This window comes from Oncorhynchus clarkii, chromosome 5, assembly GCF_045791955.1.
Source record: "Oncorhynchus clarkii lewisi isolate Uvic-CL-2024 chromosome 5, UVic_Ocla_1.0, whole genome shotgun sequence".
Lineage (NCBI taxonomy): Eukaryota > Metazoa > Chordata > Actinopteri > Salmoniformes > Salmonidae > Oncorhynchus > Oncorhynchus clarkii.
Genome location: NC_092151.1, coordinates 27,469,908 through 27,495,594, shown reverse-complemented (window position 1 = coordinate 27,495,594; position 25,687 = coordinate 27,469,908). Strand labels below are relative to the sequence as shown.

General features: G+C 40.4%; 2 protein-coding genes across 3 annotated transcripts; both read right to left on the bottom strand.

Annotated features, from left to right (window-relative positions):
- Positions 1 to 535: 535 nt before the first annotated feature.
- On the bottom strand, positions 536 to 22,986 carry LOC139409926 (uncharacterized). Of its 2 annotated transcripts, none has more exons than XM_071155338.1 (9): positions 22,897 to 22,986; positions 20,165 to 20,293; positions 7,024 to 7,122; positions 3,822 to 3,940; positions 3,608 to 3,643; positions 3,036 to 3,329; positions 2,642 to 2,935; positions 2,429 to 2,515; positions 536 to 2,100 (listed from the first exon to the last, which is right to left on the bottom strand). In XM_071155338.1, the coding sequence occupies exons 4-9, from the start codon at positions 3,847 to 3,849 to the stop codon at positions 1,922 to 1,924; spliced, it is 918 nt and encodes a 305-aa protein (XP_071011439.1). In that variant the 5' UTR covers positions 3,850 to 3,940; positions 7,024 to 7,122; positions 20,165 to 20,293; positions 22,897 to 22,986; the 3' UTR covers positions 536 to 1,921. The 2 variants fall into 2 exon arrangements, with proteins under 2 accessions (XP_071011439.1, XP_071011440.1); XM_071155339.1 differs by having other exon boundaries at positions 2,429 to 2,500.
- LOC139409925 (uncharacterized) lies at positions 13,527 to 16,321 on the bottom strand. Its single transcript, XM_071155336.1, has 10 exons — positions 16,199 to 16,321; positions 15,985 to 16,020; positions 15,412 to 15,711; positions 15,018 to 15,311; positions 14,800 to 14,892; positions 14,444 to 14,539; positions 14,308 to 14,335; positions 14,176 to 14,216; positions 14,057 to 14,088; positions 13,527 to 13,917 (listed from the first exon to the last, which is right to left on the bottom strand). The coding sequence occupies exons 1-10, from the start codon at positions 16,224 to 16,226 to the stop codon at positions 13,756 to 13,758; spliced, it is 1,110 nt and encodes a 369-aa protein (XP_071011437.1). The 5' UTR covers positions 16,227 to 16,321; the 3' UTR covers positions 13,527 to 13,755.
- Positions 22,987 to 25,687: the final 2,701 nt, after the last annotated feature.

The window sequence follows — 25,687 nt, the reverse complement described above, 5'->3', positions numbered from 1 at the left end:
TCTCTCCCTTCATCAATACCTGTCACATGTATTTCGCTTCCCTGCACTCAACACATTCCAAGCTTAATTGCACACACTATATACCTTCCTCCTATAACCATTCACTTCTGGTGTAGACCCTCTAAACCTCAGCACTCCATCAGTGACATGAATAAGTATATTTTCATATTCTCAGAATCCAACACAACACACTCGTTGACATGATCAAATGAGTTCAGTTACTGATGTATTGTGTTTATTTGAATTTGGATAATTTGATGGATAGTTTCTTGTTTGAGATTAATTCACCCCACGACTTTCACAGCTTTGTAATGGAGGTGACTAATGCTTCTCCAAATGAGGAAATGGCAGATACCTTGATCCATGTCTGTTTAGTTAACATAATACATATTTCCAGTCAGAGTAATCAGTCTGTGCCAACTAAGTCATGGCTTGGATTGCATCCATAGATCACATTACTTTTATGCATTTTTGGCTAACTTCGTTTTTTAGATGCAAATCCAAGCATTGAAGAAATGCAAAACAGGAATAAAAATATACTTTAGTTGTTTTTTATTTCATCACCAATCAATTGTTTCACATTTTTTGGTAAATCACAGGAGGAAAGGTAATGCATTGTTTCTCAAATAATGAATATTTCTGTGATAGTACTGGATAACATTGACATCAACTCCTTGTAGGACGCACCAGTTTCTTTTAAAGGTTGGATATTTTTTTAATGTGAATCTTGCAATATATCCAGAAATTATACAATTGACATGTTATTTATTTAAATTGTAGTATGATAGATCTTGTTCTCATCCATCTGGGTTTGAGGGCTAGGGACAGAGTGTTAGGGGACCAGTTGCAGCACAATGGCTTATTGTGGCACATCTCAGCTTAGATCATGACCACAATTCCATTTCTGTGTCTTTCCACACCTCTTCATGTTCTCTGACAAGTCATTTCTGTTGATGGATATAGACATGAGCTTCATACAGTATGAAGATGTGAATAGCAAGCCGTATGCTGGGTTGTTTGCTTCTCCTCATCTCTAGAAATAGAAGTGTACCTGTATGATCAGTACCCTCACTGTGGTCACATCTATGTGACAAACAGACTCGACACACTCTGCTAAATCTCAGGTACAACAGTGAACATCATGAGTCATCGGACCGTTGAAGCTCGTTGAAGACCTTTGAAACTCAACTGCTGTGTAATCTGAACACAATGCTGTCTCCTCTCAGAGTGGCTCCTCAACTTCCAACAAAAATAAACATTTCCAACAAGATTTACAATATACTGTACAAGCTCTATTTCCACTGGATAACACAACATCCATGAGCAGAACAAAATGAAATGCTAATAAAATTGCTGTATTTTAGACATATAAACTCATTACACATGAAACACTTTGCATAATATAAAATACATTAACAAGCAGTGGGGAGTAAAGAGCATTGTTCTACACACACATATTGCAGCTTAGATGGGTTTTGGTCAAGACACGACAATTCACCAGTACATTCAAACAGATAATATAGAAACATGCATGAGTAAATATTTATGAATAAATAGACCACTCTTACCTCCGTTTGACATTACCTTGCAGATCAACTTCAGAGATAAAAGTATGATGAAAACAAATCACATGGGCAAGTTGTATAGCTCATTAAAGACATGACAAAAGCCTTCGGAACAACAAACAGATGTAGGATCTTAATTTGAGCCAGTTTGCTACAGCAGGAAAATAATCCTGCAGTAAGAGGAAATGTCAATTATCATGTGGATGAAAATTAATGGACATTTTTGTTGGGGTTGATACATTTCTTCTAGGGCAAATCAAGTTTGAAAATTTCAAAGCGGAAAATACAAACTTTAGAAATATTTTTAAAGCTCAAATGCACTGCAAGTTTGCATTTCCTGCTGTGCAGGAAAATTCTCAGAAACAAAAGAGTAATGAAATGAAGTTCCTACATCCGTTACAATTTGTGAGTATGAGAAGGCATGCACCACGTCTATACCAGAGAAGACACAGAACAAATTCCATCAGCAGAATGATAACATAGACAACAGCACGAAGACTGGTATACTGGTAGAAGGAGATCTCTGAGATGGATTCTGGAAAGGAAAGGGACATCGCTATCAAAAACAGTATCTGAATAGGCACTTGCTGATGTATTTCAACAAATTGAGCTAACAATAACCATGTTCATTTAATACACCTTCTTCTTGGGTAGTTATACTACTGACTGACCAATTTACCTCCAAGTGGGATGGAAGTGGTGCCTCGAGGAGGATTTAGAACAAAAATAAATAAAACAATGATATACACAGTATGTACATAAATTATATTCAGTATTAGTCTTGCAATACAGCAATAGATAGACAGAGGATTGTCATGATAATATTTTCACATTAAATTTAACACCAAACCAATGTTACTCACCTTTTCCTTGGGCTGTGACATTGCTGCCTGTCTTCTCCTGATCAGGTTTGATTAAACTGAACGTTGTAGCTCCTGGAGGATTTATAACTGAAGTAAATAAAACATTGATATGTGTAAATTAATAATATATTAGTCTTGCAATACAACAGTAGACTGACAGAATATTGACACATTTGAAATCACAGACATTGATGGGCTCTAAGTCTTCCTCACCATCTATGGTGATACCGAGGGGTTCACTATGCTGTGATGTCATAGTATCTTCACCCTCTACCACCAGCTCCACAGCACAGGTGATGAAGATCTCTCCAGCACTGCTACTCTTCCTCTGCAGTTCCTCTTCTGCCACTCTCCCCACACAGACATTGTCTTTGTAGGGTAGTTTTTTAAAGTGTGAGTCACCATTGTTCAGATTAAAGTAGCATGAGGTGCCAGCCTTGGCCTCACATCGAAGATTGAGGTAATTCCCAATCTTCAACACCTGAACAATGGGCTTTCCAATTGGATCTGTTTGTAAATTGTGAAAGTAATTTATGAAGTCAATTAACAAGTGGGAAGTGTACTCTGGTAAACATGTGCTTTGGAGTACTGTAAAACTGCCACTTACCACCCACATTAAGTCTTCGAGCATCACTAGGTTTTGAGGTTTTGATCGTTTCACCTTCTCTGTTCTGTAGAATTACACAGCTGAGATCTACTTCAGTCTTGTTCCACCTTTTGAACTCATTCCAGAACAACTTGAACTGGCAAGCACCCTGCTTGTAATCCAGTTTTCTGATAGGGTTGGGGTCGTGATCTCTGTAGAATTTGCACTCTGTGCCTTTTGGTGACTCACAGTGTACTGTAACAGGTGTAGCTATATTGATGTACCCAGGGGAAAATACAATAGTGGGAACCAAATCTGTTAAGAGAAATAGAGAGAATCTATGAAATTATGAGTGATAAGAATCTTGATTCAGAACGTATTTGTATGTGGAATATGACTTCCTTGTCTCTCTATTTGCAACAAAAAATATATGGTTTTTAATAAAGATATGGCACTTTAAGCATTGTGCTACTCCATATTAGTTGTGAAACAGTAGTGTACAAATTTGTCATCAAAAAAACACTTTTATGTCTAAAATAAATAAATAGCTGTTGAGCTGGACAATAAAAGAAGTCACATTTGGTAATATGTACCTGCACAACTTTCTTTTACCGCAACACCGGCAACATCTTCGAACAAGATAAAAACAACTTAGTGAGACATTTTACAAGCCTTACTATAAGGCATAATAAAGGCTCATACATACTTAGAACAAGTTATAAAGCATACATTAAGTAACATACTACCAAAACTTAAAATCTATGTAAAGAGATATTGATCCAAAGACCAAAATAATTGAATACTCACAAATGAGAAGAATGTAAGACAAAGACATATTTTCCACTTTCTTCCATCAGTGAAGTGAACTCCACACATAGATTGTCATGTCAGAAAACTGATGTGTGTTTGGTAGGACACAGAAAAACCTACAGAGGAGGATATGGAGACTCACGTGTGATGTTGTGACAGATCACTAGTGACGCTGAAGAAAATGACCTTATTTTCATTGACCACTATGGGGCTGTGCATGTGGTCCACCCTAAATGGAACTTACTGAACATATAGGTAATTTCAGCACAGCTATTTCAATATGAGAACTCTTGTGATATTTTGATCAAATAAACTTCTTGACTTTTGAAAGAGTTACTTTAAACTATACACACAAATAAACAAAACCAAAACTAGATATGCAGTAGCTTAACAGCAACATCACCCTAATAACTTCTAGGCAGGACACTAGTGATACGGGCCATAAACTTATATTTCTCCCTTAAGGTGACCTGACTTGACCTCAACCCCCCTCCATCAATAATCCACGGCTCTCTCCCTTCATCAATGCCTGCCACATGTAATTGCTTCCCTGCAATCAACACATTCCAAGCTTAATTGCGCACACTATATGTAACGGCTCTCGTCGAAAGGAGTGGACCAAAGCGCAGCGTGGAAAGTGTTCATGACTTTTATTATCGAAAAACACTCAAACAAAATAACAACGTGAACAGTTCTGTCAGGTGCAGACACTAAACAGAAAACAAGACCCCACAAAACCCAAAAGGAAAATGACAACTTATATATGATCCGATCAGAGACAACGATAAACAGCTGACTCGGTTTGGGAACCGCACTGGCAAAAAAACAAAGAAATAGAAAACATAGACTTTCCCACCCGAGTCACACCCTGATCTAATGAAACATAGAGAATAATAAGGATCTCTAAGGTCAGGGCGTGACACTATATAGATTCCTCCTATAACCATTAACTTCTGGTGTAGACCCTCTAAACCTCAGCACTCCATCAGTGACATGAATAAGTATATTTTCATATTCTCAGAACCCAACACAACACACTCGTTAACATGATCAAATGAGTTCAGTTACTGATCTATTGGGTTTATTTGTAGTTGGACAATTTGATGGATAGTTTCTTGTTTGAGATTTTTCACCCCACGACTTTCACAGCTTTGTAATGGAGGTGACTAATGCTTCTCCAAATGAGGAAATGGCAGATACCTTGATCCATGTCTGTTCAGGTTACATAATACATATTTCCAGTCAGAGACATCTGTCTGTGCCAACTAAGTCATGGATTGGATTGCATCCATAGATCACATTACTTTTGTGGATTTATGGCTAACTTAGTTTTTTGGAAGCAAATCCAAGCATTGAAGAAATGCAAATCAGGAATCCAAATATACACTGCTCAAAAAAATAAAGGGAACACTCAAACAACACAATGTAACTCCAAGCCAATCACACTTCTGTGAAATTAAACTGTCCACTTAGGAAGCAACACTGATTGACAATTTCACATGCTGTTGTGCAAATGGAATAGACAACAGGTGGAAATTATAGGCAATTAGCAAGACACCCCCAATAAAGGAGTGGTTCTGTAGGTGGAGACCACAGACCACTTCTCAGGTTCACACTGAGCACATCTGACAGACGTGACAGAGTCTGGAGACGCCGTGGAGAACGTTCTGCTGCCTGCAACATCCTCCAGGATGACCGGTTTGGCGGTGGGTCAGTCATGGTGTGGGGTGGCATTTCTTTGGGGGGCCGCACAGCCCTCCATGTGCTCGCCAGAGGTAGCCTGACTGCCATTAGGTACCGAGATGAGATCCTCAGACCCCTTGTGAGACCGTATGCTGGTGCGGTTGGCCCTGGGTTCCTCCTAACGCAAGACAATGCTAGACCTCATGTGGCTGCAAGAGGAAGGCATTGATGCTATGGACTGGCCCGCCCGTTCCCCAGACCTGAATCCAATTGAGCATATCTGGGACATCATGTTTCGCTCCATCCACCAATGCCACGTTGCACCACAGACTGTCCAGGAGTTGGACAGGCATTGTAGGGAGGTCATACAGGCACGTGGAGGCCACACACACTACTGAGCCTCATTTTGACTTGTTTTAAGGACATTACATCAAAGTTGGAGCAGCCTGTAGTGTGGTTTTCCACTTTAATTTTGAGTGTGACTCCAAATCCTGACCTCCATGGGTTGATAAATTTGATTTCCATTGATAATTTTTGTGTGATTTTGTTGTTAGCACATTCAACTATGTAAAGAAAAAAGTATTTAATAAGAATATTTCATTTATTCAGATCTAGGATGTGTTACTTTTGTGTTCCCTTTATTTTTTTGAGCAGTGTATATTAGTTGTTTTTTTATTTCATCACCACCAATAAATTGTTTCACATTTTTGGTAAAACACAGGAGGAAATGTTATGGATTGTTCCTCAAATAATGAATATTTCTGTGATAGTACTGGATAACATTGACATCAACTCCTTGTAGGACGCACCAGTTTCTTTTAAAGGTTGGACATATTTTTATTTGAATCTTGCAATATATCCAGAAATTGTACAATTGGCATGTTATTTATTTAAATTGTAGTATGATAGATCTTGTTCTCATCCATCTGGGTTTGAGGGCTAGGGACAGAGTGTTAGGGGACCAGTTGCAGCACAATGGCTTATTGTAGCACATCTCAGCTTAGATCATGACCACAATTCCATTACTGTATATTTCCACACATCTTCATGTTCTCTGACAAGTATTTTCTATTGATGGATATAGACATGAGCGTCATACAGTATGAAGATGTGAATAGCAAGCCGTTTGCGGTGTTGTTTGCAGGGGTGATGTTGGTGCTTCTCCTCATCTCTAGAAATAGAAGTGTACCTGTTTGTTGCGAATCAACTTCAGAAATAAAATTATGATGAAAACAAATCATGCGGGCAAGTTATATAGCTATTAAAATACATGATAAAAACTTTTAGAACAACAAACAGATGTAGGAGCTCACAATAACCATGTTTATTTAATATACCTTCTCCTTGGGCAGTTATACTACTGACTGACCTATCCTCTACTGACTGGACCTGGTTTCTCCAGGAGGATTTACAACCAAAATAAATAAAACAATGATACAATACAGTAATAGACAGACAGAGGATTGTCATGATAATATTTTCACAGTTCATCTAAAACCAAACCAATGTTACTCACCTCTTCCTTGGGCTGTGACATTGCTGCTTGTCTTCTCCTGACCAGGTTTGATTAAACTGAACGTTGATGGGGAACTAGCAGCTCCTGGAGGATTTATAACTGAAGTAAATAAAACATTGATATGTGTAAATTAAGACCGTGCACATTCGGAGTAGACATTAACCCACAGACCGTGCACATTCGGAGTAGACTTTAACCCACAGACCGTGCACATTCGGAGTAGACTTTAACCCACAGACCGTGCACATTCGGAGTAGACTTTAACCCACAGACCGTGCACATTCGGAGTAGACTTTAACCCACAGACCGTGCACATTCGGAGTAGACTTTAACCCACAGACCGTGCACATTCGGAGTAGACTTTAACCCACAGACCGTGCACATTCGGAGTAGACTTTAACCCACAGAATTGAATTTATGAAAGCATCTGACTTAACATGTGATTTCAATTTAATTGAGAAACGAAAGAGTATCCTATGAAGTAATTATTACTTTAAGTAAATGGCTTACATTTAGAAGCTTTCAGCAGGTAAGCAAAGATGAGTGCCTGGTCAGCGAAAAATAGCGTGCGCTATGTTACTGTTTCCCGCGACTCGGACTGACTGGCAGTGTTGTCAACTCCTCAGTAAGGAATGTAGCTATTGGCTTACTAAAAGTCGCTAGATGTCGCTAAATGACGTCATGGCCTAATTTGCATAATTGGCCATGTGCATGTAATTGTGATGGACGCTGTAGGAGAGAGGAATAACGTTGTGGGAGAGACAAAAAGTGAGTAAAAAACACCCTACATATGTTTAGAACTACAAATTAACTTTCTACAAATTAAACTCCTCCTTTATTCGAGTTTGGGACCCAAAAGTGACCCAAAAGAGACATTCTGGCAGAGTCACTTTGTTTTATATATATATTTTTTTTTAGTGTAGTTTTCTTAATTTGGTTTGGTTTTTAACCTTATGGTCCACTTAGGAGCCTACAACAAGTCAACATGTTTAACCATAACAGTCAGCCTACAACAATTTTAATCGTAAAAGTTTTTACATGTAACATTTAAAAATAAATTTTTGTATACAATCTAAATGGACCAAAAATAGACAATAGAAAAAACTGTCAATGGCAATGTGAGAAAACTATGGTAACTAGTCTGGCCCTTTTTTCAGTCCCCCCTCCTTTTAGTCAAGGCTGTCCATGGGAGGTTCAGCAACTGAGGGAGCTGACTTAAATGAGTAAGCAGCTGATGTGCCAAAAAGCTGCAAAACATTATCAGGCAGCTAGCTGGTGCTCATAGCAAGCCTCAGTCCATATTGAATGTACAGGATGGAGTTAAGGGTCTGCAAGGACATCCAATTTCTAAGTTTGATTTTTACCACATTCATCTGGCTGAATACTCTCTCGACTTCAGCCTTCGAGTGTGGCAAGGACAACACAGACACAGCAGCCATGGCAAGTTCTTGAAATGGGTTGATATCAGCTGCATCCCTGAACTTCGAAATCTCACTCCAGAAGCCCAGTGTGTTTTTTGTTTCATTCCATTTACTAAGATGGATGGCACGCCATTGCTGGGCAATCTTGTCTATCTCTGCAGGGGAGTAGCCAAGGAGCTTGGCTATTTTTTCGATTTATCCAGGGCTCTTATTGTGCTTTAAAGTTTCCTCCACATGAAAAACTGACATGTACTGCAATGCGTCGATGTTGTCCGGCAGTCTCATCCTCAACTCATTAGTGATGGGGATGGTGAAGGCTACACATCGCTTTCTGACATTGTTTTCATCCTCAGGCGCAAGGTGGAGCTCAGCTGCCTTTGACTCAAAAAGGTAACCAAGGTACGGTTTGGTACTGATGTATCCATCTATTGGTTGGCCCTTTGAGTGCATCAACATTTCCCAGTGGATTCAGCACCCTGCTGCTTACAGGCTTGATCAGGTCAATATGTTTTGAGGATCACTGTACATGGAGTATAAAACCTCAACCATGTAGCAGTGTTCACTGGACTTGGTGACTGCGAAATGCAGCCTAAGCTCCTCCCACTGGTCCAAAATGCGTGAAACCGCAGGTTCAATGGAGAGCCAACATGTGGCACACACCTTGGTTATCTGTAAAGGTTTCTGCCCACAGTTGATGGTCTCATATATGGCCTTGTAGGCCTCCCTGCACTTTGGAGACACTGAAAACAGTTATAAGTCTCTCGTACCAAGTACTCCACACTACGGGGGATGGTGTCATTGGAAGCATGACTTACAGCAAGCTGCAGAGAGTGGCACACACAGTGAATAAGAACCAGATATTTGATGCCATACTCCTCCTTCAGCACTTTATGGCCCCCATTGTTAATCCCCGTCATAACAGAGGCATTGTCAGTCCCTATCCCCAGGAGTTTCTCTTTTTTAAGACAACACTTCTCGAGGAAAACCACAACAGCATGGGCTATAGATTTGGCATCTCCTCCCTCCATCTCAACAAGCCCCAGAAATGTTGATACAATTGTCTGCTTGGTGTCACTAAACTACCTTATCACAATCCCCAGGTACTTAGAAACACTTACATTCGTGGACTCATCCAGGAGGATGAAACACTGGTCACCCACATCTGCGACCAACTTTTTCAGAAAGTATGGTGCTAGAACACCATTAATAATTTTTGTGCACTTTGTCCTGGGCATTTTGAAGTGGGTGGCAGCAGTGGAGTCTGAGAAAGCAGATCTACATGCTTCTCCAATGTGATCACATGCCAGCATGGAACAGTGTTTAGCGATAGCTAATGTCACGGTGGCCTCAGCCTTTTTTGCGGAGTAATTATTTTTAACCATAAATGGCAGCTTGTTTTGGGTGGAGCTGTTATAAGGCTTTGCCTTTTGAGTATGTTTTTGAGTTGTCATGTGTTTTTCACATCACTAAGTTTGGCGTAGAAATCAGCCTTACAATACAGGCAGTATGCCCGTGTATCATCTCCAATAAATGGCTTCAACCAGCCTTTGAATTCTGGGTTTGATTCCCACTCCTTTCTGTATTTTTGAGTGTACAGTTTAGACTGAGACATGATGAGCTAGCCAGCTAGATGTTTAGCTTATGTCTCAGAGAGAGAGATACACACACACACACACACACACAGTGGACAAGGTGAGTAAGTGACTGAGGCTGTGTGAGTCAAATGCAGTGATTTATTTTTGCGCTGTGATTAATTTTAGACAAAAATCATTTTACATTTATATCCCACCCTGAATGTAAGCCAGGGCGGGATCAGCCAGCGGAGGCTTCCCGCATGTGCGATTCATTTGCAGTCTGGAAATGGAGGGGTGAACATCTCCTGCTCTGACTGCAGCTGGGAGGGACTGCTGTGCAAGGACTGGGCCGCCCGTGAGAGCTTTGGGACGGGGGTGGGGCCCACGACAGCACCCGCTGCTCGTTGAGAAGAGTAAGAATGATACGTGCTTTCAGGTCAGAGTCTCCAAAAGTCTCCAATAACACCAGAAAAAGTTTTTCGCTAGTAGATTTTTGAATACTCGCTAAATATAGCAACAAAGTCGCTAAGTTGGCAACACTGCTGACAGGTGCATACAAGACAAACAGAAATTAAGCAGATGGTGGAATACAAAAACGTTATTGTTCTCTCAACTACATTGCAAATAGATTTATGCAATAGATTTCTTGGAAAGAAAATTGAAATGGGGGTGTTAAAGTCAAGCAATCTATCCATGTGGAAGTCCTTTCATGTCCATTCAGTTCAGCAATGCTGGTCAGTATATGACCACTGTGGCATAGTCATGGCCTTGTTCAAACTTGACTGAGTAGGATGGAGGAGCACCAGCATGGGACACGGTGGCATAGCACAAATCATCTTCACCTTCCTGTTATTGTAACAAAGGGATGAGGACAAATCACTATTTGAAAGAAAACATCAAATCATCAAATCCTTTCAATAAACCACAATTCCAACTGTTATTCATTTATAACATGCTTATATGTTGTGTGCCAGCCAACTGTACTGTTTATGCACAGAAAACCAAAAAAGCACTATGGTGGCAAAGTGGAGGAAAAGTGTGAGGCAGCTACATAAAAACATAATTATGTCATGGCCTTTTCTTCTTCTCCTCTTCATAATGACACTGGATGGTGACTTTTGACCACAGCCCTCTGGGCTTCCACCCAGGCAGCTCTGACCCCTTTACTTGGAGGGAGCATTGGTTGTGGCTGACATTTGATCGACCAAGCTCCTTGAGTTTAGAATCCACATAGAACAAACACTGCTGACCCTCTACAAGGGCAGAGGACTCACTGCTCAGCTCAACCACCAGGGTCACAAACTTCAGGCTTACTGAGATCTGGTGCTTCTTCTGGGTAATCCAAGTGTTTGTCTGTTTCTCCTTGTCCCCTTGAAGGATGAGGAAAGAGAGAGGTAGTTGAGGAAAGAGAGAGGTAGTTGAGGAAAGAGAGAGGTAGTTGAGGAAAGAGAGAGGTAGTTGAGGAAAGAGAGAGGTAGTTGAGGAAAGAGAGAGGTAATTGAGGAAAGAGAGAGGTAGTTGAGGAAAGAGAGAGGTAGTTGAGGAAAGAGAGAGGTAGTTGAGGAAAGAGAGAGGTAGTTGAGGAAAGAGAGAGGTAGTTGAGGAAAGAGAGAGGTAGTTGAGGAAAGAGAGAGGTAGTTGAAGAAAGATAGGTTTGAAAACATCGTAGTGAAAAAACTACGATTTGTGTCCGTTCTAAAACTAATTCAACATGCAAGATTATTCCCTTCTTTAGAGCGCAACATTTATTTCCCAGCCTTTGATTACCATGCAAATCACAAAAGTACATCCCTAATGTTGAATGACAAAACAAGCAAGAGAAGGGGAGAAACGTACCTGCATCTGTTAACTGTAGGTCAAGAGAGACTACAAGAAATGTCGTTCATTGTTATTCCAACCAAAAGTACAACTAGGGATATTGTTATGGAAGTCAATTATTTAACATTTTATTAGACAGTACAATAATGATATTATTAATAGTACATAACTCACACATAAGGCACCAGCAGCACATTCATTGGATCACGGTTAAGAGTTCTTTAAACCTGCCACCTGTTATTATGTATAATACAGAGAGAGAAGTGAAACAGGATATATGGAAATGAGAAATGCTTTCGGGGGCGACTATCTTCACATGCTCTGGAAAATGTTTTTAGAAATATACACAGGAGCTGTTGGTTGTAGATAATGACTCAGGCAATGCCACAGTAGTGAGTGTGAGAGTGACACACTGTATTTTGTGTCTCCCCTCTCTCCTTTTATGGTGAAACAATAGCTCCCACCTATGACCCTTCTGTGATGGTGCATCATTTTCATTTACACTATCATACCTATAGCTGTCATAGGTTTGTAATGTGCTCCAATTGCAGGTGTAGATAAGACTGATCTGGGTGGGCATATCTGTCCTAAGATCTGTAACGTACATGTTACGTCTGTCGGGAGCACAGAGGTTATGAGAGTTATGTTCATGCAAGATTTTGTTCTGGGTATTCCAGATTAGGTTGGGCATATACAGGCCTAACTGGCAGGAACCGCTTGTAATTGCAAAAAGTATATTTAAAATATTATTGAATTATTGCTATTATTATGTGGGTTTGCAAATGGTCTGAGAGGAACAGATGTTGACAGACTACAGGAAGAGGTGGGGTTTACAGGGTAGCAGAAAATCAGGAAGCAGAGAGAGGAAATATGAGGTAGTGTATCAACAGGTGGAAGTAAAGTCACATACTGTAAGTAAACTGTGATATTAACAAAACATATTTTTTAAAGTAACAGTGGTGTAAAGTACTTAAGTAACAATACTTTAAAGTAATACTTAAGTAGTTTTTGGGGTATCTATACTATATTCATATTTGTGTCTTCTTTTACTTTTAGTTCACTACATTCCTTAAGAAACATTGTAATTTTTACTCCTTACATTTTGAATGCTTAGCAGGACAGAAAAATTGTCAAATTCACACACTTATCAGCCGAACATCCCTTGTCATCCCTACTGCCTCTGATCTGGCAGACTCACTAAACTGACATGATTTGTTTGTAACTGATGGCTGAGTGATGGAGTGTGCCCCTGGCCTTCTGTAAAAAAGAAGAATAAAAAGAAAATGGTGCATTCTGGTTTGCTTAAGATAAGGAATTTGAAATGAGTTATACATTCACTTTTGATACTGAAGTATATTTTAAATCAAATACTTATAGACTTTTACACAAGTAGAATTTTACTGGGTGACTTTTACTATTACTTGAGTCATTTTCTATGAAGGTATCTTTACTTTTACTTAAGTATGTTTGTTGAGTACTTTTTCCACCACTGAAAACTAATATACACCAGACATGGTTAAAGAGAGAGATGTAGAGAGAGAGATGTAGAGATGTAACAAGCAAAGTTTGACATGTGTTCTACCCTCTTGTGGCTTTGAGTCTATATTGACTCTTGTCAAGGAGTGAAATAGATTGGTGACTACTGATTGGTGACTGCTGACTAGATTCGGTAACTCAATGAAGGAAAATATTTATTTTATGTTTCAGACAGTGTACTTTTCATTTATTTCATTTAACCTAAAATGCAAATAGTTGAAGATGTTTGTTTTCAGAAAGGAGTAGATATCTTTAGTCTTTGATGTTGTGGCAGGATTTGTTTTTGTACTATGAGTAAATTATGATCCAATATGAAAACAAAATATATAGGATTGTAACTGTAAACTATGGCAAAACATGTTATCCAGTAAATGTTTCTTCTTCTATGATTCTGCTAAGAGGGCGTACTCTCCAGCTATTTCAAACTTGATCTTGGTGCGCCCAGGTCCAACTTGGTTACCGGTAGATGTCACTGTTGCATATTGACGACTAGCTTGGTCACCGGTATATGTCACTGTAGCGTATTGCAGACTAGTGTCCTCTTCCTGTAAGAGAGATTTCAAGTCACTTTGAGCTGTGTGCACAGCAGGGTTGTCTTTGGTGCTATTTGCAATATTGCTTGATATTTTGGTAGTAAAGTGCATATTAGGCTACTTCACACTGCACTGGTTCAAACCAACTCACCTCATCCCTAGAAGGCTTTGTGATGACAGAATCTGTTTAATATGAGAGAATGAGGGAAAATAAAACACTGAACAAAAGGAGATAAAGGCAGTGGTGGTTTAGTTAACTCTCATACTCACAGACACAAGGTGGGGTTTGGTCTTGCTGTTCAGGTGGGCTTCTGTCGAGACAATGCAGTACAGTCAGAAAGATATAGCCGTGCATGAATAAAGAAAAATAATGTACATCTAAAATGATTACACCAGTCTTACCCAGTATTTACAGGCCTGCCTTGAACCCCTTCAAAAGATACATAGAGATAATTTAGCAATTTTGAACATAAACTCAAAGTAGCATTTGGAACAAAATAAGAATGTGTTATGAGTAGACCAATCTGAAAGCACGCACCACACTTGCGTTGGAAAACACACAGCACAGACCCAGCTAGCAGAACCAGGAAAAGGGAACCAGCACCCAGACTGATGACGACGTGGAACTTTGTACCTGAAGAAACGGTTAGTGAATGAGGCTCCTAATGAAACTGACAGTGACTCATCTGTACAGTATATCCTGACCTTACAATGACTAGTATGTTAGTGCAAATAAGACTTACTAATAGTGACTATTGAGATACTTAACAGTTTAGAGATGTTAGAAACGTATCAATAGCTGTACATTTAGAAGGAGAGTCATTCACTAAACTTGTATTTTGAAGTTCTTAGGACCACTAACAGCTCATTTAAAACCAAACCAATGTTACTTACCTCTTCCTTGGGCTGTGGCATTGTTGCTTGTCTCATTCTGAACAGGTAAACTGAACGTTGATGGGGAACTAGTAGCTCCTGGAGGATTTATAACTGAAATAAATAAAACATTGATATGTGTACAATAATAATATATTAGTCTTGCAATTCAACAGTAGACCGACAGAAGATTGACACATTTGAAATAACATAAATTGATGGGCTCTAGTCTTCCTCACCATCTATGGTGATACTGAGGGGTTCACTATGCTGTGATGTCACAGTATCTTCACCCTCTACCACCAGCTCCACAGCACAGGTGATGAAGATCTCTCCAGCACTGCTACTCTTCCTCTGCAGTTCCTCTTCTGCCACTCTCCCCACACAGACATTGTCTTTGTAGGGTCGTTTTTTAAAGTGTGAGTCACCATTGTTCAGATAAAAGTAGCATGAGGTGCCAGCCTTGGCCTCACATCGAAGATTGAGGTAATTCCCAATCTTCAACACCTGAACAATGGGCTTTCCAATTGGATCTGTTTGTAAATTGTGAAAGTAATTTATGAAGTCAATTAACAAGTGGGAAGTGTACTCTGGTAAACATGTGCTTTGGAGTACTGTAAAACTGCCACATACCACCCACATTAAGTCTTCGAGCATCACTAGGTTTTGAGGTTTTGATCGTTTCACCTTCTCTGTTCTGTAGAATTACACAGCTGAGATCTACTTCAGTCTTGTTCCACCTTTTGAACTCATTCCAGAACAACTTGAACTGGCAAGCACCCTGCTTGTAATCCAGTTTTCTTATAGGGTTGGGGTCGTGATCTTTGTAGAATTTGCACTCTGTGCCTTTTGGTGACTCACAGCGTATTGTAACAGGTGTAGCTACATTGATGTACCCAGGGGAAAATACAATAGTGGGAGTGGGAACCGAATCTGTTTAGAGAAATAGAGAAAATCTATGAAATTATGAGTGATAAGAATCTTGATTCAGAATGTATTTGTATGTGGAGTATCACTTCCTTGTCTCTCTATTTGCAACTAAATATATTTCTTAATAATTATATGGCACCTTAAGCATTGTGCTACTCTACATTAGTTGTGAAAAGTAATGTACAAATCTGTCATCAAAAAAATACTTTTATGCCTAAAATAAATAAATAGCTGTTGAGCTAGACAATTAATGAAGTGACATTTGTTAATATGTACCTGCACAACTTTCTTTTACCGCAACACCGGCAACATCTTCGAACAAGATAAAAACAACTTAGTGAGACATTTTACAAGCCTTACTATAAGGCATAATAAAGGCTCATACATACTTAGAACAAGTTATAAAGCATACATTAAGTAACATACTACCAAAACTTTAAATCCATGTAAAGAGATATTGATCCAAAGACCAAAATAATTGAATACTCACAAATGAGAAGAATATAAAACAAATACATATTTTCCACTTTCTTCCGTCAGTGAAGTGAACTCCACACATAGACTGTCATGTCAGAAAACTGATGTGTGTTTGGTAGGACACAGAAAAACCTACAGAGGAGGATATGGAGACTCACGTGTGATGTTGTGACAGATCACTAGTGACGCTGAAGAAAATGACCTTATTTTCATTGACCACTATGGGGCTGTGCATGTGGTCCACCCTAAATGGAACTTACTGAACATATAGGTAATTTCAGCACAGCTATTTCAATATGAGAACTCTTGTGATATTTTGATCAAATAAACTTCTTGACTTTTGAAAGAGTTACTTTAAACTATACACACAAATAAACAAAACCAAAACTAGATATGCAGTAGCTTAACAGCAACATCACCCTAATAACTTCTAGGCAGGACACTAGAGATACGGGCCATAAACTTATATTTCTCCCTTAAGGTGACCTGACTTGACCTCAACCCCCCTCCATCAATAATCCACGGCTCTCTCCCTTCATCAATGCCTGCCACATGTAATTGCTTCCCTGCAATCAACACATTCCAAGCTTAATTGTGCACACTATATGTAACGGCTCTCGTCGAAAGGAGTGGACCAAAGCGCAGCGTGGAAAGTGTTCATGACTTTTATTATCAAAAAACACTCAAACAAAATAACAACGTGAACAGTTCTGTCAGGTGCAGACACTAAACAGAAAACAAGACCCCACAAAACCCAAAAGGAAAATGACAACTTATATATGATCCGATCAGAGACAACGATAAACAGCTGACTCGGTTTGGGAACCGCACTGGCAAAAAAACAAAGAAATAGAAAACATAGACTTTCCCACCCGAGTCACACCCTGATCTAACGAAACATAGAGAATAATAAGGATCTCTAAGGTCAGGGCTTGACACTATATAGATTCCTCCTATAACCATTAACTTCCGGTGTAGACCCTCTAAACCTCAGCACTCCATCAGTGACATGAATAAGTATATTTTCATATTCTCAGAACCCAACACAACACACTCGTTAACATGATCAAATGAGTTCAGTTACTGATCTATTGGGTTTATTTGTAGTTGGACAATTTGATGGATAGTTTCTTGTTTGAGATTTTTCACCCCAGCTTTGTAATGGAGGTGACTAATGCTTCTCCAAATGAGGAAATGGCAGGTACCTTGATCCATGTCTGTTCAGGTTACATAATACATATTTCCAGTCAGAGACATCTGTCTGTGCCAACTAAGTCATGGATTGGATTGCATCCATAGATCACATTACTTTTGTGGATTTATGGCTAACTTAGTTTTTTGGAAGCAAATCCAAGCATTGAAGAAATGCAAATCAGGAATCCAAATATACACTGCTCAAAAAAATAAAGGGAACACTCAAACAACACAATGTAACTCCAAGCCAATCACACTTCTGTGAAATTAAACTGTCCACTTAGGAAGCAACACTGATTGACAATTTCACATGCTGTTGTGCAAATGGAATAGACAACAGGTGGAAATTATAGGCAATTAGCAAGACACCCCCAATAAAGGAGTGGTTCTGTAGGTGGAGACCACAGACCACTTCTCAGTTCCTATGCTTCCTGGCTGATGTTTTGGTCACTTTTGAATGCTGGCGGTGCTTTCACTCTAGTAGTAGCATGAGACGGAGTCTACAACCCACACAAGTGGCTCAGGTAGTGCAGCTCATCCAGGATGGCACATCAATGCAAGCTGTGGCAAGAAGGTTTGCTGTGTCTGTCAGCGTAGTGTCCAGAGCATGGAGGCGCTACCAGGAGACAGGCCAGTACATCAGGAGACGTGGAGGAGGCCGTAGGAGGGCAACAACCCAGCAGCAGGACCGCTACCTCCGCCTTTGTGCAAGGAGGAGCAGGAGGAGCACTGCCAGAGCCCTGCAAAATGACCTCCAGCAGGCCACAAATGTGCATGTGTCTGCTCAAACGGTCAGAAACAGACTCCATTAGGGTGGTATGAGGGCCCAACGTCCACAGGTGGGGGTTGTGATTACAGTCCAAAACCGCGCAGGACGTTTGACATTTGCCAGAGAACACCAAGATTGGCAAATTAGCCACTGGCGCCCTGTGCTCTTCACAGATGAAAGCAGGTTCACACTGAGCACATGTGACAGACGTGACAGAGTCTGGAGACGCCGTGGAGAACGTTCTGCTGCCTGCAACATCCTCCAGGATGACCGGTTTGGCGGTGGGTCAGTCATGGTGTGGGGTGGCATTTCTTTGGGGGGCCGCACAGCCCTCCATGTGCTCGCCAGAGGTAGCCTGACTGCCATTAGGTACCGAGATGAGATCCTCAGACCCCTTGTGAGACCATATGCTGGTGCGGTTGGCCCTGGGTTCCTCCTAACGCAAGACAATGCTAGACCTCATGTGGCTGCAAGAGGAAGGCATTGATGCTATGGACTGGCCCGCCCGTTCCCCAGACCTGAATCCAATTGAGCATATCTGGGACATCATGTTTCGCTCCATCCACCAATGCCACGTTGCACCACAGACTGTCCAGGAGTTGGACAGGCATTGTAGGGAGGTCATACAGGCACGTGGAGGCCACACACACTACTGAGCCTCATTTTGACTTGTTTTAAGGACATTACATCAAAGTTGGAGCAGCCTGTAGTGTGGTTTTCCACTTTAATTTTGAGTGTGACTCCAAATCCTGACCTCCATGGGTTGATAAATTTGATTTCCATTGATAATTTTTGTGTGATTTTGTTGTCAGCACATTCAACTACGTAAAGAATATTTCATTCAGATCTAGGATGTGTTACTTTTGTGTTCCCTTTATTTTTTTGAGCAGTGTGTATTAGTTGTTTTTTTATTTCATCACCACCAATAAATTGTTTCACATTTTTGGTAAAACACAGGAGGAAATGTTATGGATTGTTCCTCAAATAATGAATATTTCTGTGATAGTACTGGATAACATTGACATCAATTCCTTGTAGGACGCACCAGTTTCTTTTAAAGGTTGGACATTTTTTTATTTGAATCTTGCAATATATCCAGAAATTGTACAATTGGCATGTTATTTATTTAAATTGTAGTATGATAGATCTTGTTCTCATCCATCTGGGTTTGAGGGCTAGGAACAGAGTGTTAGGGGACCAGTTGCAGCACAATGGCTTATTGTAGCACATCTCAGCTTAGATCATGACCACAATTCCATTACTGTATATTTCCACACCTCTTCATGTTCTCTGACAAGTATTTTCTATTGATGGATATAGACATGAGCGTCATACAGTATGAAGATATGTATAGTAAGCCGTTTGCGGTGTTGTTTGCAGGGGTGATGTTGGTGCTTCTCCTCATCTCTAGAAATAGAAGTGTACCTGTATGTTGCGGATCAACTTCAGAAATAAAATTATGATGAAAACAAATTATGCGGGCAAGTTATATAGCTATTAAAATACATGATAAAAACTTTTAGAACAACAAACAGATGCAGGAGCTCACAATAACCATGTTTATTTAATACACCTTCTCCTTGGGCAGTTATACTACTGACTGACCTATCCTCTACTGACTGGACCTGGTTGCTCCAGGAGGATTTACAACCAAAATAAATAAAACAATGATATACACAGTATGTACAATAATTATATACAGTATTAGTCTTGCAATACAGCAATAGACAGACAGAGGATTGTCATGATAATATTTTCACAGTTCATCTAAAACCAAACCAATGTTACTCACCTCTTCCTTGGGCTGTGACATTGCTGCTTGTCTTCTCCTCACCAGGTTTGATTAAACTGAACGTTGATGGGGAACTAGTAGCTCCTGGAGGATTTATAACTGAAGTAAATAAAACATTGATATGTGTACAATAATATTATATTAGTCTTGCAATACAACAATAGACCGACAGAAGATTGACACATTTGAAATCACAGAAAATGATGGGCTCTAGTCTTCCTCACCATCTATGGTGATACCGAGGGGTTCACTATGCTGTGATGTCACAGTATCTTCACCCTCTACCACCAGCTCCACAGCACAGGTGATGAAGATCTCTCCAGCACTGCTCCTCTTCCTCTGCAGTTCCTCTTCTGCAGAACCCAAACTAAATATGCAGTAGCAGCAACATCACCCTGACAACTGTCAGGTTCTAATTCTCAGAGTAAAAACTCAACGGACATTATGAAAGCTTAACCAAGTTTATTCTTCCCAGAGGATCAATACAGCTGCATTAGACAAAAACATTTTCACACAATAACTGATATTTAACCCTTCCTCCTAGGCTGAGTCTCCTTCAACATATCTGTGCAAACATTGTTCTTTACTGCTAGGCAGGTAGTGATGTGGGCCATAAACTTTTATTTTTCCCTTAATGTGACCTAACCTGACCTCAACCCCCCTCCATCACTAATCCATGGCTCTCTCCCCTTATCAATTCCTGCCACATGTAATCGCTTCCCTGCACTCAACACATTCCAAGCTTAATTGCACACACAATATGCAGTTGAAGTGGGAAGTTTACATACACCATCCAAATACATTTAAACTCAGTTTTTCACAATTCCTGACATATAATCCTCGTATAAATTCCCTGTTTTAGGTCAGTTAGGATCACCACTTTATTTTGATAATGTGAAATGTCAAAACAGCAGAGAGAATGATTTGTTTCAGCTTCCTTTTTTTCATCAGATTTTTGACGAAAATCAACATCCGACATTCCAAATATAGACAGGCCAAAACTGTAAGCCTTCTATACGTTCTCATCTAACCACCAACGCAACAGCCCAAACGTTTGACCCTGTTCTATTGATTTCAGCATGATATCGATGGAAGTGGTAACAAGAAAAAGTGTTGCATTACACTTACCACGTTGGCGAACCACTTGAATCAAAATGCAACACTTCAAAATGTAGCAAGCTGCCTTCTACAAATTGTAGTCTACACATTATTTCCAGATTCCGTATAGTTTTTGATCTGTGTTAGTTTTAACAGGACTTGCAACCTTATCTCCCCCCCACGCAACTGATTTCAATGTGATATCAATAGTGATTGGAAAATAAGTGTTGCGTTTCTCTTTCTGTTTTGGTGACCCCCAAATCAAAATGACTCTCTCCAAAATGTAGCTGACTGTCTTCTGCAGGTTGTTCTCTAACCAGTGATGTAAGAAAATATCTCCAGTTTCCATGTGTTTTTTCAGTTGTGTCAGTTTCAACAGCGCTAGCACCTGATCCCCCCCCCCCCCACACAAATATATAACGAACTGATTCTGCATATTGCTCATTGATTTGGACACCAGGTGTCTTTGGAAGGCCAAGACGTTACTCAGGGACCCCAGCCACCCAAGCCATGGCCTGTTCTCCCCGTTTCTATCACTCAGACGCAGGAGTATAGGAGCACCATGGTAAAAACTGTAAGACTGGCCAATAACTTCTACCCCAAGACCATCAGGCATCTACCCCCCCCCACCCCACCCCCCACCTCAAAGGACATTTCTACCCTGCCCTCATCCCAATAAACATGTATTATGCTGAATAGTCACGACTAGTCGACTACTCACCCTGCTGCTCCTCCTTTGGACATTTCCCATCCCCTCTAATGGACGTTAACCCTGCCCCCACCCTCAATGGACATTTATCATTGTATTTATATCTATTTGTATTATTTTACTTCACTTTGTCCTGCATTGTTGGAGCTCGTGCCCTGTAATTACATCAGCAACCATGTGCATTATGTGACTATTAAACTCTCTAATCTCTAATGTCTAATCTAATCTCTAGACTGTGTTTTGACGTTGGGCTATGTATCAAAATGACTTGTCAACAGGAAGCAGCGACAATACATTTTATATTTAAATTTTAAGAACATAAATGTAACTTTCAACATTAATTTCCAATGGTATTGTACAAATTATTTATTTTGATGATAGCCTATTCCAATAACAGAAATGTCCAAATAGGGTTTTCTCTGCCTACGAGGAGCTCTTAAAATTGTTGCAAAACAAGATTCAACATTGCCATCTAGTGGTATAAACGTGTCTTGTATTGCTATTGCCTAGTAGAGTAGTTTGTAACCACCACACCGTGAGAAAATGGTTAGAGAACTTGCCAATTTACCCACAGACCGTGCACATTCGGAGTAGACATTAACCCACAGACCGTGCACATTCGGAGTAGACATTAACCCACAGACCGTGTACATTCGGAGTAGACATTAACCCACAGACCGTGCACATTCGGAGTAGACATTAACCCACAGACCGTGCACATTCGGAGTAGACATTAACCCACAGATCGTGCACATTCGGAGTAGACTTTAACCCACAGACCGTGCACATTCGGAGTAGACATTAACTCACAGACCGTGCACATTCGGAGTAGACATTAACCCACAGACCGTGCACATTCGGAGTAGACATTAACCCACAGACCGTGCACATTCGGAGTAGACTTTAACCCACAGACCATGCACATTCGGAGTAGACATTAACCCACAGACCGTGCACATTCGGAGTAGACATTAACCCACAGACCGTGCACATTCGGAGTAGACATTAACCCACAGACCGTGCACATTCGGAGTAGACTTAACCCTTGTTGAATTTATGAAAGCATCTGACTTAACATGTGATTTCAATTTAATTGAGAAACGAAAGAGTAGCTTAAGAAATAATTATTACTTTAAGTAAATGGCTTACATTTAGAAGCTTTCAGCAGGTAAGCAAAGATGAGTGCCTGGTCAGAGAAAAATAGCGTGCACTATGTTACTGTTTCCCGCGACTCGGACTGACTGGCAGTGTTGTCAACTCCTCAGTAAGGAAAGTAGCTATTGGCTTACTAAAAGTCGCTAGATGTCGCTAAATGACGTCATGGCCTAATTTGCATAATTGCCGTGTGCATGTAATTGTGATGGAGAGAGAGGAATAGAGGAATAACGTTGTGGGATAGACAAAAAGTGAGTAAAACACCCTAAATATGTTTAGAGCTACAATTTAACTTTCTTCTGTCAATTCTTGTTTTTTTTAAAGTCACAATTCCAACCCTCCTCCTTTATTCGCTTTTGGGACCCAAAGGTGACCCAAAAGAGACATTCTGGCAGAGTCACTTTGTTTTTTATTTGTTTTATTTGTTTTATTTTTTTTGTGTAGTTTTCTTAATTTGGTTTGGTTTTTAACCTTATGGTCCACTTAGGAGCCTACAACAAGTCAACATTTTTAACCATAACAGTCAGCCTACAACATTTTTAATCATAACATTTTTTACATGTAACATTTTTTACATTTTTTTTGTATACAATCTAAATGGACCAAAAATAGACAATAGAAAAAACTGTCAATGGCAATGTGAGAAAACTATGGTAACTAGTCTGGCCCTTTTTACAGTCCCCCCTCCTTTTAGTCAAGGCTGTCCATGGCAGGTTCAGCAACTGAGGGAGCTGACTTAAATGAGTAAGCAGCTGATGTGCCAAAAAGCTGCAAAACATTATCAGGCAGCTGGTGCTCATAGCAAGCCTCACCAGACAGCTTCAGTCCATATCGAATGTACAGGATGGAGTTAAGGGTCTGCAAGGACATCCAATTTCTAAGTTTGATTTTTACCACATTCATCTGGCTGAGTACTCTCTCGACTTCAGCCTTCGAGTGTGGCAAGGACAACACAGACACAGCAGCCATGGCAAGTTCTTGAAATGGGTTGATATCAGCTGCATCCCTGAACTTCGAAATCTCACTCCAGAAGCCCAGTGTGTTTTTTGTTTCATTCCATTTACTAAGATGGATGGCACGCCATTGCTGGACAATATTGTCTATCTCTGCAGGGGAGTAGCCAAGGAGCTTGGCTATTTTTTCGATTTCTCCAGGGCTCTTATTGTGCTTTAAAGTTTCCTCCACATGAAAAACTGACATGTACTGCAATGCGTCGATGTTGTCTGGCAGTCTCATCCTCAAGTCATTAGTGATGGGGATGGTGAAGGCTACACATCGCTTTCGGACATTGTTTTCATCCTCAGGCGCAAGGTGGAGCTCAGCTGCCTTTGACTCAAAAAGGTAACCAAGGTACGGTTTGGGACTGATGTATCCATCTATTGGTTGGCCCTTTGAGTGCATCAACATTTCCCAGTGGATTCAGCACCCTGCTGCTTACAGGCTTGATCAGGCTAACCAAGCTTTCAAGTAGCTTAAGAGGATCTACTTGCTCTCCCTCAAAAGCCTTGATGGCCAACTGTACCTCACCCAGACTTCAAAAAGTCAGATACAATATGTTTTGAGGATAACTGTACATGGAGTATAAAACCTCAGCCATGTAGCAGTGTTCACTGGACTTGGTGACTGTGAAATGCAGCCTAAGCTCCTCCCACTGGTCCAAAATGCGTGAAACCGCAGGTTCAATGGAGAGCCAACATGTGGCACACACCTTGGTTATCTGTAAAGGTTTCTGCCCACAGTTGATGGTCTCATATATGGCCTTGTAGGCCTCCCTGCACTTTGGAGACACTGAAAACAGTTATAAGTCTCTCGTACCAAGTACTCCACACTACGGGGGATGGTGTCATTGGAAGCATGACTTACAGCAAGCTGCAGAGAGTGGTACACACAGCGAATAAGAACCAGATATTTGATGCCATACTCCTCCTTCAGCACTTTATGGCCCCCATTGTTAATCCCCGTCATAACAGAAGCATTGTCAGTCCCTATCCCCAGGAGTTTCTCTTTTTTAAGACAACACTTCTCGAGGAAAACCACAACAGCATGGGCTATAGATTTGGCATCTCCTCCCTCCATCTCAACAAGCCCCAGAAATGTTGATACAATTGTCTGCTTGGTGTCACTAAACTACCTTATCACAACCCCCAGGTACTTAGAAACACTTACATTCGTGGACTCATCCAGGAGGATGAAACACTGGTCACCCACATCTGCAACCAACTTTTTCAGAAAGTATGGTGCTAGAACACCATTAATAATTTTTGTGCACTTTGTCCTGGGCATTTTGAAGTGGGTAGCAGCAGTGGAGTCTGAGAAAGCAGATCTACATGCTTCTCCAATGTGATCACATGCCAGCATGGAACAGTGTTCAGCGATAGCTAATGTCACGGTGGCCTCAGCATTTTTTGCGGAGTAATTCTTTTTAACCATAAATGGCAGCTGTTATAAGGCCTTGCCTTTTGAGTATATTTTTGAGTTGTCATGTGTTTTTTACATCACTAAGTTTGGCGTAGAAATCAGCCTTACAATACAGGCAGTATGCCCGTGTATCATCTCCAATAAACGGCTTCAACAAGCCTTTGAATTCTGGGTTTGATTCCCACTCCTTTCTGTATTTTTGAGTGTACAATTTAGACTGAGACATGATGAGCTAGCCAGCTAGATGTTTAGCTTATGTCACAGAGAGAGAGATACACACACACACACACAGTGGACAAGGTGAGTAAGTGACTGAGGCTGTGTGAGTCAAATGCAGTGATTTATTTTTGCGCAGTGATTCATTTTA

Excerpts from the sequence above, each read along its gene's own strand:
- LOC139409926 (XM_071155338.1), bottom strand. The coding sequence starts at position 3,849 with ATGTCTTTGTCTTACATTCTTCTCATTT. Across the intron at positions 2,936-3,035 it reads TCGAAGACTTAATGTGGGTG|ATCCAATTGGAAAGCCCATT; the intron begins GTAAGTGGCAGT and ends ATTTACAAACAG. Across the intron at positions 2,101-2,428 it reads TGTCACAGCCCAAGGAAAAG|AATCCATCTCAGAGATCTCC; the intron begins GTGAGTAACATT and ends TTTCCTTTCCAG.
- LOC139409925 (XM_071155336.1), bottom strand. The coding sequence starts at position 16,226 with ATGTATTTGTTTTATATTCTTCTCATTT. Across the intron at positions 15,712-15,984 it reads GGTAAAAGAAAGTTGTGCAG|ATTCGGTTCCCACTCCCACT; the intron begins GTACATATTAAC and ends TTCTCTAAACAG. Across the intron at positions 14,540-14,799 it reads TGCCACAGCCCAAGGAAGAG|GTACAAAGTTCCACGTCGTC; the intron begins GTAAGTAACATT and ends CCGTTTCTTCAG.